The sequence below is a fragment of the Ursus arctos genome, chromosome X, assembly GCF_023065955.2.
Source record: "Ursus arctos isolate Adak ecotype North America chromosome X, UrsArc2.0, whole genome shotgun sequence".
Lineage (NCBI taxonomy): Eukaryota > Metazoa > Chordata > Mammalia > Carnivora > Ursidae > Ursus > Ursus arctos.
The window spans coordinates 88,069,500-88,081,833 of NC_079873.1; the positions used below are offsets into that span (position 1 = coordinate 88,069,500).

The following is a 12,334-nucleotide window of genomic DNA, read 5'->3' on the forward strand; positions in this document are numbered from 1 at the left end:
CAGATACTTATCCCCATTTTACTGATATACCTCTCTGATTCTGTTAAGGGACTCACCCAAAGGTAAATATCTGTTTAGCTGTAGACTTAGGACTAGAACTCCCATGTTATTTCGACCACTGGACCCTAATCAAGGGAGCTTGTAAGTTACCATTAAAAGGTGTTAAAATTCGGAGTCATTCTCTCAGGTGTTTGATCTTGGAAACAGTGGTCTTCATTTGATTGCAGGTTCAACAAAGTGACATTGCCTTTGCACCTGCTAGTCCGTCTGCATGGAATGTTCGTCCCCATCCCCTAGTTCACCAGGTTAATGCCAATACAGCCTTCAAAGCTCAACTTAGTCCTTCCCGCCCCCCATACACACAGTGCCATCCCCCGCAATCATTCTGTCCTTTGCGCTAGTTCTGAATCTTGTTCAAACGTTTTTCATTTCATATGCCACAGCAAATTGTATACATATGTATGGGCGTACATATGGGTCCTTTTCTCTAGTAAATTAGAGCCATGGACTATTGTTTTTTTAACTTTGGGGCCTTTTACATAATGGCAACGTCTAACACGTAGTTATTCAACAACTCACACATGCCTGAAACCATTGGTAGAGGCATTCAGCAAACAAAAAAAAAACCATGGGAGCCTAAATATATACCCTGGATTTGGCTAGCTCGTGCATCTGAGGAGTATTTGTGAAGTGGTATGAAATTTTGGTGTCGTTTTCTTCTTGGAAACTAAGTCCTGTCCCCCAGGGGTTTTCATTCAAGTATCAGGGTGATTGCCAAGCAATGTAGAAAGTATTCTAAAACTAAATCACACACTTTTATCCTCCCATAAAAACCTCCCTGCAGGAGAAGGAGGTGAAGAAGGTGGGAAGCAGCAGGTGTTTTTGGTGTTTTTTTTTTTCTGCAACTGTGTAACTCATAGAGACTGTGAATAGCTTCACCGCAGGGGAGGCCCACAGCAAGGGGAGATGAAGTACCCACACAGATGATCAGATCGGTTATAATACCAGCTAATGTCTACACAGCTCCTACAGAGCAATCTCAGTCACTTTTGAAGGAACACTGTTTTTCTTCCCGCAAATGACTGCTCATTAAGAACTGGGCACAACATACTTCTGAGAGAAATGCTTCACAGAGCTTTGTCAGGTGTGGTTGAGGGCACCTGGGTGGCTCAGCCGGTTAAGCATGTGCCTTCAGCTGGGGTCATGATCCCAGGATTCTGGGATCGGCCCCACAGCTGGCTCCCTGCTCAGTGGGGAGCCTGCTTCTCCCTCTCTCTAACAAATAAAAAAAAAATCTTAAAAAAAGGTGTGGTTGACTTAACACCATTTTCATCCCAAAAAAGAGGAGTGGGCTTTCGCCCCTACAGTTGCCAAAGCACTCATGATAAATATGGAGGGAATGTAGTCCGACTTCATTGTAACAAATCGAATTTAGAGTTTAATGAATTCTCTAGCCTCTTCCCTTCAATTTTGCAACACCCATGCAGCCAATTTCGCTGTAAAAAGGGTCATTTCAAAGTCCGTGGGGGCTCTTACACTTCCCAGTCAGGGTGGGACCCAGTGGTCAACAGGAGGTGCGGGGAGGGTAGTGTAAAGGTAGCTTTAACATTTTCGGTGAAAAAAGCTAACTTGTTTGCGGTTTTGATTTGCTTTTAATAACAAGCTCCCTCAACCACAACTGATGAATTGGCATAAGAACAAGGGTACAAAAGAAACATCAAGGGGGCCTTCCAAATTGCTAACTAAAGGATGAATTCTCGGCTTTGGGTGGCCATCATTTTATCCCTCGGAAACAGGAGATAAAAAGATGCAAAGCTTTTAATACAGGCTGCCTGAATATAGAAAGGAACCGATTAGAGCATGTGGCCTGTGGTGTTGTCTTAAAACTTTATAATCACATTCCATACTTTAAGCAAATGTAAATTCTGTTGCACGCTGCCCTTGAAAGGCAATTTCACTGCATACTAAATTCGAAGTAATCACTGATACAGCGTAAATAAAGCCTCTGTTGGGTAAACACCAAAGCATTTTCCACGCCGCACTGCATTTTAAAATAGCTAACTTTATTGTCAGTGAAAAGATAGGCACAAAGTGGATTCAAACCTGCATAACTTTATTGGAAATAGCTGAGTCGATTACAGAATGGGGTCTCAATCATTACGGTGCCACATACATTTTAAACCGAAGGTGCTTCTCTAGCCATCTGCCAACCCCAGCTATCCATTTTATAAACACATGCCATTAATCACAAGGGAGGCCAGAAGGAGGTCTGATGACTCCATGTAACCCATCGTTGCTACTGGAAAAAAATAAACAAACTCCCGACACTTGTCCTACTGATGATGAATGACACTTGGGAGATCTCTTTCCAAGGATCATGGCGGGCTGAAATTGATGGCAATTAGCCCATAGCTGATGCCTTCCTTTGAAAATATGTTCATTTGAAGTAACACATTCCATATGTGAAGCGAGCAATTGAGATAACAGGAGATTGTATGGCTAGCAGACATGAGAATATCATTTATAAAAGTTAGTCCATATGTATATACTTTAAGCTGCCGCATTGTAAGTGTCTAGGCTGTTCACAAAAAGTAGTTTGCACAGTCAGTTTGTTCATTTTCCAATTGTTGTACCCACCCAACTGCGTAACAAGAGAACACCTGGTGTTTCCTACGGCAGATGATGACAGATGTTTCAGGTTTCTGCTATCCTGTTATCCTGAAGCTCGAAAGCAGCATGGAAAATAAATCCTTCATTGAAACAACAATCCAGATACATGATTTTAAAAGAACATTCAAGCTACTTTTATGTAATAAAAAAATCGTTAATAGGAGTTTTATATCAAGTAAAGTTTGTTCTAATGAAGTTCCTCTGTACATGGGACGTTGGGGTACAACTGACTTAAAAGGTCCCCAGAGACCACCAGGCGGTACACGTTAAGACAACAAGGTCACCCTTCTGTCCTGAGGTGCCGGTAAAATGCATAGATAAGTGGGAGTCCAGAAAGATCCCCCAAATGTTACATATCCACATAATTGTGGAAAGGTGACTAACTTGACGCTTCTCCCATAAACCTGAAATTTTAAAAGGACACCTATTAGAGATTTTCTGAAAAGGCTGAATCTACCTTCTTCGTAAACATAATACACTGACATGGACTTCTTCCATCTCTTAGATGTACGATATTACTTTAGCAAATTACCTGGGAGTAAAAACTGAGCCAAAAAGGACTGACTCCGGTGTGAGGGGGCAGAGATGCGGTGGAGAGTTCAAGGTAGCACTCAGCCAAGAACTTCCTCCTTTCTCAAAAATAGTCTAAAGAGATGGCTGCCACACAGTGTGGAATGTATGACATTTGTCACCTTACAGAATGTGATAACTCATGGCTCCCAGACCTAGCAAAAATTCTGGCAATGTGTTATAACCACAAAAGGAGTAGATGAAAGGTTTAAATTTATTTGGATTTATATATTTGGCTAGAAAGTAGCAGTCCCAAAGTTTGCTACCTGTGGCTTCTACTAGTTGAGGACTTTCCCCCTCATGACTAAAGGGTAGTATGAACGAGGATTAACACAACTACGCTTTTAATTTCTATTTGGGGTTCACTTGACGATCGAGGACTAATGCGTAGGATGATCACTTCATTACTGAAATGTCAAGACTGGCTGAAAAACCACATCGCTCTCCTTCTTGTCTCTCCCTCTGCCCCACAAAATGATTCCTCTGGAAGAGAATTAGGAATGGCGCAAAAATACCGTTAAATATGCCGCCATTCCTGTGGTCACAGAGGAACCCTGTTAGATGATCTTAGGCAGCCAATCCCATAGCAAGAGAAGAAGTGAGGTCGATTTCTTCGGGGCGGGGGTGGGGGGGAGTTTCATGTGACTCAGTGTTGAAATGAGGACCAGGACAGGGAAGACCTTGCAAAAGGCACTGCAGGGGAGGCAAGGTAGGAATTCAAAAGCCTGGACAAACTATTCAAGCCAGGGACGTTTTACAAAACACGTATGCCCTGGTCCATGAAGATGCCTTTCCTTAAAATGAGGCGTGCTGTAGACAAGGGTTTCCCGAAAGAAGCATGGTAATTCGGCAAAATGGAAAAGCTGTGTTGTGTGATCTTGAAAAAGTCAGGTAACCTCTCCAGGTCTCAGATGCCTCATCACTAAACTGAGGGGGTGGGGCTCTACTGCTACAGTTCCTTCCAGCCACTATGCCTCACGACATAATACATCAGGCCTACTCTTCTATTAATCTGGCTTCTAACTAACACATCCCCAAACTTCTACCCCCACCCTTACCTAACACCCCCCACTCCCCTCACCCTCCCATACCCCTGAAAACTGATCTTAATGACACTGTCTGCAGATTTGTCACCTTAATGAAGGGCAGAGAGGTGACACAGAGCAGGGACCCGTGGCAAAAAGCAGCACTTTTGTGTCCCTGGGGGCAGCCCCCTGGCAAAGCTTGGAGCCATGGCCTCCTTGGTCCCTGTCCACATGCGCATTTCCTGCTGCTCTCCAAAGGCATTCCGAGATGGAGTCACTGGCAGTGAGAAGGGATGGCTAAGGTGATACATCTGCAGCCTGCCCCTTCCCCGGCTGCAGCATAGTACTTTGGGCTTCTGATGCTATTCCCTTGGAGGTGATAGTCAACGAGAGGCCTTTTAAGACGTATGCTAAGAATTGGGGTAAACAAAAGGAGTTCTTTCAAAGTAGTCACCAGAAATTCAAAGCATTCGGCCCATCACCGAAAATGCTTCCTTGTTTTGCCAACGATTAGAAATCTGAGACTGGTGACACAGCCAGTGAGTTTGTGCTGGAGAAGGAATAAACACTAAGTAGATTGGTCTCAGGAAAGTCAAGCGAGCTGTGTTCATGGCCACACACAGCACCTCATGCAACTCTCCATCAAGGCCTCTGATGGTCTAACTCCCTAAGAGAGAGGAAGTTGTACATCACACAGCTAATTTACTCTCCTAGCATCTGAAAGCAATATATTAATTATCCAAATGCATAAATTACTCCAGAGTATATATATGAATGTATGAACCTCCACGAGGGAACCAAAAGAATCCACTTCCAAAGCACCACTGAAATGAAGATAAACACAATCTCCTAGCACAGGGCAGCTGGGAAATTGGGAGGGAAAATTAGCTCCAGCACCCTTCCACCCCCCAATAACCCCTGTCTTTTCTCCAGCTTACACAGCTCCCAAAACTATTCCCTTTCATGAGCCCAAGACGAGAGCTCTCTCTCTGGACGCTGTCTAGATGGCAAGTATACAAAACAGCACGCGTGCAAATTCTCTCCGGCTTCCCACTTCTGACTACATGTTACACACTGTCTTCCAAACGTACTGTGCTCTTCGATAAAAATGATCTGGAATATGGAAATGCTAAATAAAATTATGCACGTTGAAAACATTCATGTATATCCAGCTATTAACAGTCCAAGTATTTGTATAAATCCAAACAATCAACTTTAGAGCACATTCTGATTAATCGGTCTTTAGAGGTACTCTCTAAGTGTGTACCAGAATAGACTGGAGTTTGAATGGTATTACATAAGTACTACATCATTTCAATAAAAAGTCCCTTTAAAAAAACATCCCCCCCAACCCTTGTCCTCACCCTCAAAATAAGAACAAACAAAAGGGAAAAATGATTAAAAGCACTTTCGCTGATAAACCGCAGCTCTCGAATACGCTGTTTAGATGAGATATTCCACCATCTCCGCGTCAGGCTCTTGTCCCAGGATCTGAATGGGAGCTTTTCTTTCCAGAGTACTGGAGTGGAAGACAGGGCCATCTAAATGGAAACGGGGTTAAAAAGCATGTAAGGATAACGTAAAGATGCATATTATTAGAAACAGACAGCTTGGGAGCCATAAAGCCAATGGTGAAGTGAGACTTGCCCACCACCCCCTTCCCTTGTTCGCCTTGAGCCTTTACTTCTACTGGAAGAATGGCCTTGGCTCATCCCGGTTCCCATCCTGGTGTCCCAAGGAGTCATTTACAGACTCTGCACTTCTGTCTTCTGACGGACGCCCTTTAGCACATGAACAACTCTGGCCAAATGACCAACAGTGTCTATACAGCAAGGTGCCAACAAACAACCTGTAATTGAGGGCAGAACCCAAAGCTGTCCTGGTAGGGAGAATCATTACCTGTCTTATCTGGATTGCAGGTCAAACTTGGTATAGACAAACGACGTGACCCAGCACCGGTAGCTGCACTTGCAGAAGCCTCAACCGGAGCCAGAGCTGGAGCTGGAGCTGGAGCTGGAGGAGCAGCCGCAGCCGGAGCTGGAGTTGGTGCTTGAGTCTGAGCCGGAGCAGAAGCCTGAGACGCTGTCGGAGCCGGAACCGGAACCGGAACCGGAGCCGGAGCTGGAACCGGAGCCGGAGCAGCTGGAGCAACCTGAACAGCAGCAGTGGGAGCAACAACAGCAGCAGCGGCAACAGCAGAGGCAGCGGCTGGAATCTGAGCAGCAGTAGCTGGAGAAATAGCAGCAGCGAGAGCAGCAGCAGCAGTTGCCGGAGACGGGGCGGTGGCGGCGGCAGCGGCAGCTGGAGCGGTGGCGGCAGCCACGGCAACTGGAGCAGCGGCTACCATGGTGGTGGTGTTGGTGGCAGCGGCGGCAGTGTTGGTGGCAGCGTTGGCAGTGATGGCGGCAGCAGTGGCGGCAGCAGCGGCTGGCGCGGGAACAGAGATTGGAGCGACAGCTGCGGTTTTGTTCGGTTCGGTTCCGCGTTCCGTTTGGGTGCTGCAGTCTCGGCTGCCTGTCTTGGAGTGAGCCGAGAGCAGGGGAGTGGAGGGCGGCACCGGCGACGGTGTGGAAGGGACAGACTCAGCACGGTAGTCCCCACCCAGGAGAATACCTAGAGGGAACGAGGGAAAGAGGTCAGAGAAGTACAGGCTCTTCAAATGCACACGTCTGGTTGCCTCTTCTTCCCTGAAGGAGGTTCAGGAGAAGGGCCTCCAGAGAACCCACGAATCAGTTTGGCGGGCACATCGCTCCTGGTCCTTGTCCTCCACCCCAGCACAAGGTATGAAACCTTGAAGTGTCCTGCGAATCTGTTTTGATTTATCTTTCCAATGGCGCCTGATTTCCAACAAGCTTTCAGAATGCTTCTACTCAGTTCCACTGATCACCAACATCATCCACTACCAGACGGCTGGAAAGGATTGGGGGAAGAAGTCTGTGGTCACGGATGACTGTGATAATAACTGTGTGATCTCAGGTTCTAATCATGACCGTGGTCCCCAGAACGCCTCCTCTACCCAAAGGACGCTGCAAGTGTCAGAGGACCAAGAAAGGTATTAGAAGCAACAAAAAGACCTAAAATTAAAATACAAAGCAGGCTTTCTCAGGCTCTAAAAATGTGCCTAGTGGAATCTACGATATTTCGGGGGTTTTGATTAGAGGGGAAGGAATGGACAGGAATGGAATGAAAAAGTACATTCAGTTCTCATCTCAGAACAGTCTGGTAACAAAAAGCTGCCACCGGGCTCCATTTAGCTCAACTAGAACTCTGAGTCCTCCTATTCTATGGGAGGAAAGAACAGAGAAAATCTGGAAGTTTCAAATTTTGACTGATGTGAAGGTTATATGGGCTTTGGACAAAGACAACGGTCTCACATGGCAAGGCAAGATCTGAGAATTTTTTAAAGGAAACTGAAGTTGTCTTCCTTCCCACCCAAACAGAACTCAGAATTCTTATCTTCTAAGGCCTCGGCTTCAACCAGTGTTCTCTCAGTGAGACATCAGAGTGTGGAGGAGCTCATCTCAGGAGGACAGAAACCCAACCTGGTATATTGTTCTCTCGAGATTCTGGACCATCACTCCCTTTCTTGCTGAATGGGCACATATCTAAGTCGGGGCTCTCTTTAAATGAGTCACTTTAATCTTCTTTGTTTACTGTCATTACCTAGGCTCCCCTTCCAGCTCTTGTCATCCCGCTTCTCCTCCATGATGGGGGTGCCAGTCAGGGTAGAAGAGTGTGAGAGCAAGCCCGACCCTGCGTTGGAAATGGACATCAGAGACTTTGCGGGTCGCATGGATGACAGCTGCTCTGTCTTACTTGGCTCCTTCCGGGAACGCTGCTGGAGTACTTTGATCATGGCATCCTTCTCAATAATCTGGGCATGGAGGGTCTTAATCCTAGGAGCCAAAGACAGAGAACATATAAAAACGCTGTTTCCACCTCCATGTTCTGGTCTCACTGCCTGCATGGACTTGAGCTTCCAGTATCTTTTCGACTTAGGAGTGGTTTAGTTATTTCTGGGGTGTAAAGCAAGGGACGGTGTGCTCCGTTTCCTAAAAGACCTTTCTTCACACCCAAATGAGTATAGCAGAGCATCTGGGAGTTATTGCTTAAACCTCAGGAGGCCAAAGTCAGGTCATGGTGGAAAAGAAGGCTGTATATGAGAGAGTACACTGATGTAATGGGTGCCGTAGTGAGGTATCTGAGCCAATGGAACGATGTATTTAGTGAGAAGATAAGAACTATGAATGGGCCACAATTTCAGCTAATAAGTAAATGATCATGCGTTTATAAAAAGTATCTCAAGTACCTCAAGTTGGAATGGATATTCTTTTACTGTGCACTCTGCTGTATCACAGGGTTGAAGTCCAATGCTAGAAAGAATACCCCAGGGTGCAAATACCAGCAATACTGTTCTGGCAGAGGGAAGACGGAAAGCAATTACCAAGGCCAATGGGGAAAGCAAGGTAAAGGTCATTGCATTTCAAATCCCAAGTAACAGGTTGGCAGGGGTGCAGGGGTTAGGGGAGGCTGCATTATCAGGTTTCCCGGTTGTGAATGAAGATGCCTGCCCTTTCCTTCTGACCTATCTGGTCTCGATACCTTCTTCTCAGATCTACCACGGTCCAGATCGATATTTTACCTGCCCTCCATGTCAAGGCAGCGCTTGTTGGCCATCAAGATTTCTTCCTCCTCTTTCTGGATGCGAGCTTCCAGGGCCGTGTCATAGCTGGTGTTGGGAGAGTGGCTGATGACTGTTGTGTCCCTGGGAAGGAAGATGGCAGTGATGATGATGACAAGGCAGCAAAACCGGCAAATCCTATCATCTCCGTCCCAAGTCAAAGGTATTGCTGGAAAGCAGTAAGCTACAAACTCATTAGGAATGGTTGGTTTCTGGATGACTAACTGAAAAGAACCTCCAAGATGGGAAGGTTCAGCTTTCAGAGCTAGAAGAGGTTTTCGGCATGAGTACAGCCGCAAAAGTCAGTGAGGGATTCTATGAGAGGTTCACAGGCTTGCCTTGAGAACTAGACAGACAGCCTCCCAAAGCCTTTTGGCAGAGTCCCTTCAAGGTTTTCGATCTTGGCCAGGTAACAGGAAGATATTTATATTTCCACTTTGCATTATTATTTATATTACACATAAGATAGTACCGATTTCCACTTTATTCTCATGACAGTTATAAATGGGAAAAGGCTAGACTTTGCCGAAAGACAGAGAATGTACTAGACAGCTATTGCTACAGATGTATAACAACAACCACACCGAATGCTAGAAACAAACTATAGACACATCAACAGCAAAGGTCACATAGAGCATGTGAGCCGAGTGAGAAGTAGGGCCTTTGAGTCAGTGCTACTTAATTCCTATCTGACCTATATCAGAAACATTCTAGTGCCAAATCAAGGAGTCTCTCCCCCAACTATAAGACTGTTGTCTTGCCAGAGTCCCAATTGCACGAGGCACCATCCTGTTTCATTTGAAAGTGTCTCAGACCTTTAACTCAAAGACTAATTAATAAGGAGGAAAGTGTGTGTGTGTGAGAGAGAGAGAAAGAGAGAGAAGAAGGAAAAGAAGGAAAGGAGGAAGAAGAGGAGGAGATGCTGCTGGTGAGAGGGTTTAGCCCATGGTCGAGGCTGACGTCTAAATAGCACAAGTCAAAGATACATGGGAATCCTATATCGTCCTGATAAATGAGGTCATGCATCTTTCTTTAGTTCATTTAGAACTAGTGGTAGAAAAAAGAGGGAAGGGAATGAAGCAAACTGGATCTTCTTTGAATTACTTGGGGGGAAAAAAAGGGATTAGGAAGAATATTGATGTAATTATATGGGTCTTCAAGGAAAGCCGACAATAGACCCAGAAAACAATGAACTGGCACAGCTTCATTATACTTCCTATGAGAACGAGGATCTGTGGGAGAATTTTGTGCTGGCGGCTAGCTGTGTTCTCTTAGCTTAGAGACTGTGACCAGTGCAGATGGGAAGGAAGGGGCAGGAGAGTGAAGAGGCAGAAAGTTGGTATTAAAGTCAGGGAATCTGGGTGAGTTTCTACAAAACTACTGTTTCCCCAAATGCTTGCACTTTATATGCAAGGCTGAAACAATGTATTTGAGTGGTGAAATAATTGGGAGAGCAAGAAGGACAAGGACTACAGTGGTTCGCATCAATTGCTAAATTCGAAATATTTTAGCATCTCAGAATTCCACACTTGCTCTGGTGAGTTCACCTGCTTACAGTCCTACTAGGAATGGCTCTTGTGTTGCAAAGTATCCAAGGGGGAAATGACACTGTGTAATGCGGAGAGCACAGGCTCTGCCTACAGGCCACACCAGGGTCAAATCCCACTTTCCCAAGTACTCTGCCACTAACAAATTCTACGAACTCAGGAAGTCAGTTAACTTTTCCAAAGCTCAGTCTCCTCATATGCTAGATAGAAATCATAATTATACCTCTGTCTTGTGGCATTTGTGGGGGGCGAAGTCAAACTATGCACATTAAAGATACAGTGCCAGGCATAGTAAAAAAACATTCAAAAAGTTACTTATTATCCAAGAGAGAAAAGTATGTAGATAGAAGGAGAGTAACATACAAGAGGGGATGACTTTAAAGAATTGCAGCTCCGGGATTATACCGTGGAAGCAATTCCTGCAGTGCACAGTTCCAATGTGATGGCTGCTTCAGAGGCAGGCCTCTCTAAAGAGTTCGTGGTGTCTATGGACACTGGGGACATGAGCATATGGTTTGTCACTGGGGGAGCCAGTGCTGGCTTCCTGCCACTTTCGTTGCATAAAAGACCATTTCGGGGACTCAAAGCCCTGCCAGCTAATTGATATGGACACTGTGAGCTCCTCAGGAATGGAGCCTGAAAATGTGGGGCACTTAGTGAATTCCTACAGAGCTGCCAGGATGGCCTTCAACATCAATCTTCCTTCTGGAAGACTGGGGCTACTAAGCCAATGGGTCAGGCAAAAAGCAAGCAAGCACAGTGTTAGAAGGAGCAACCTGACCTAACTTGCGATACTCTGAGACGATCCTTAGGTACATCTGGAGTGAGCTGCCGGCTTGAAAACACCACCTGTATACTCCAAAAGGCAGATCCCTGAATTTGACATCCTACATCTAAATTCTTAAGTAAAGGAGTTTCTGGTGACTGTCCCCCTCCGGTCATCTCTCTCCTTCCTTTTTCTGATGAAATTATCCCCATCACATTGCTTACTTTGCTTTCTTGAATGTCACCCATGATTTCCTCATTAAAACATCTAGTGTTTTAAACTTTTAAACTTCCAATCCATCTTTTCCTATCGGTCGCATCCTTTTGTTTATTTCATATGTGAACTCGACCACGAGTGGAGCACTGTGTTTGAAGTTACTGTGATGCTAAAAAGTGGCTAGACATGCATAAGACTAGTCCCTGACTGTAAGAGACTTGCAAGGCGAGGAAAAAAAAAAAGGCAAATAATTAATTATTACAGAAGGGAGTTTGAACTTTACTCCAATAGGCACTGAAAATCATTAGAGCTTTTTGTGGGGAGTGAAATGATCCAAGCTGTGCTTTAGAAAGATCACATTATCTCTGGCTGAAATGTGATGGGGGGTTAGGGGGGAATACACTGGACATGGGCAAACCAGTCAGAAAGGTTATTGTAATGATCCCAGCCAGAGATACTGAAATCATGAACCAATGCAACAGCAGGGGGAATGGAACAGGCCATAGGAGGCAGAACTGCTACAACTTGGAGACTGTTTAAATGTGGCTCTTAGAGGGAAGAATGAATGAGAACTTTGTTTTTTCTAATTCAAATGACTAGAAAAGATGGCATACCGCTCATTTTCTGTAATAGGAAAGTAAGGAAAGATCTTTGGGAAAGCATTATAATGGGCTTGATTTTAGTTACATCGGAGTTAACATGTCTTATGAATTGCCATATGACAATAGCCAACAAGTTGTTGACAATTCTAACTTGACTCTAAGGGATGTCAGACTTACTATCTGAGGTTGTAACAGAGAAGAGGATAACTAAGAAAGAAGGCAGAATGAGGAGAAAGCCAAGGACGGAAAGTGAGGAA

At 45.1% G+C, this 12,334-nt stretch overlaps 1 protein-coding gene across 7 annotated transcripts in view; it reads right to left on the reverse strand.

Moving 5' to 3' along the window:
• Positions 1-2,092: 2,092 nt before the first annotated feature.
• The window catches only part of AMOT (angiomotin), a 61,832-nt gene continuing 51,590 nt past the window's right edge, over positions 2,093-12,334 (reverse strand). For all 7 annotated transcript variants that reach the window (XM_044392092.3, XM_044392091.3, XM_026478851.4 and 4 more), the window contains 4 exons: positions 8,908-9,030; positions 7,929-8,161; positions 6,165-6,878; positions 2,093-5,806 (listed from right to left, as the gene is read on the reverse strand). In XM_044392092.3, the coding sequence (XP_044248027.1) occupies positions 5,709-5,806; positions 6,165-6,878; positions 7,929-8,161; positions 8,908-9,030 (1,168 nt within the window). In that variant the 3' untranslated portion in view covers positions 2,093-5,708. The remainder of the gene's footprint in view (positions 5,807-6,164; positions 6,879-7,928; positions 8,162-8,907; positions 9,031-12,334) is intronic.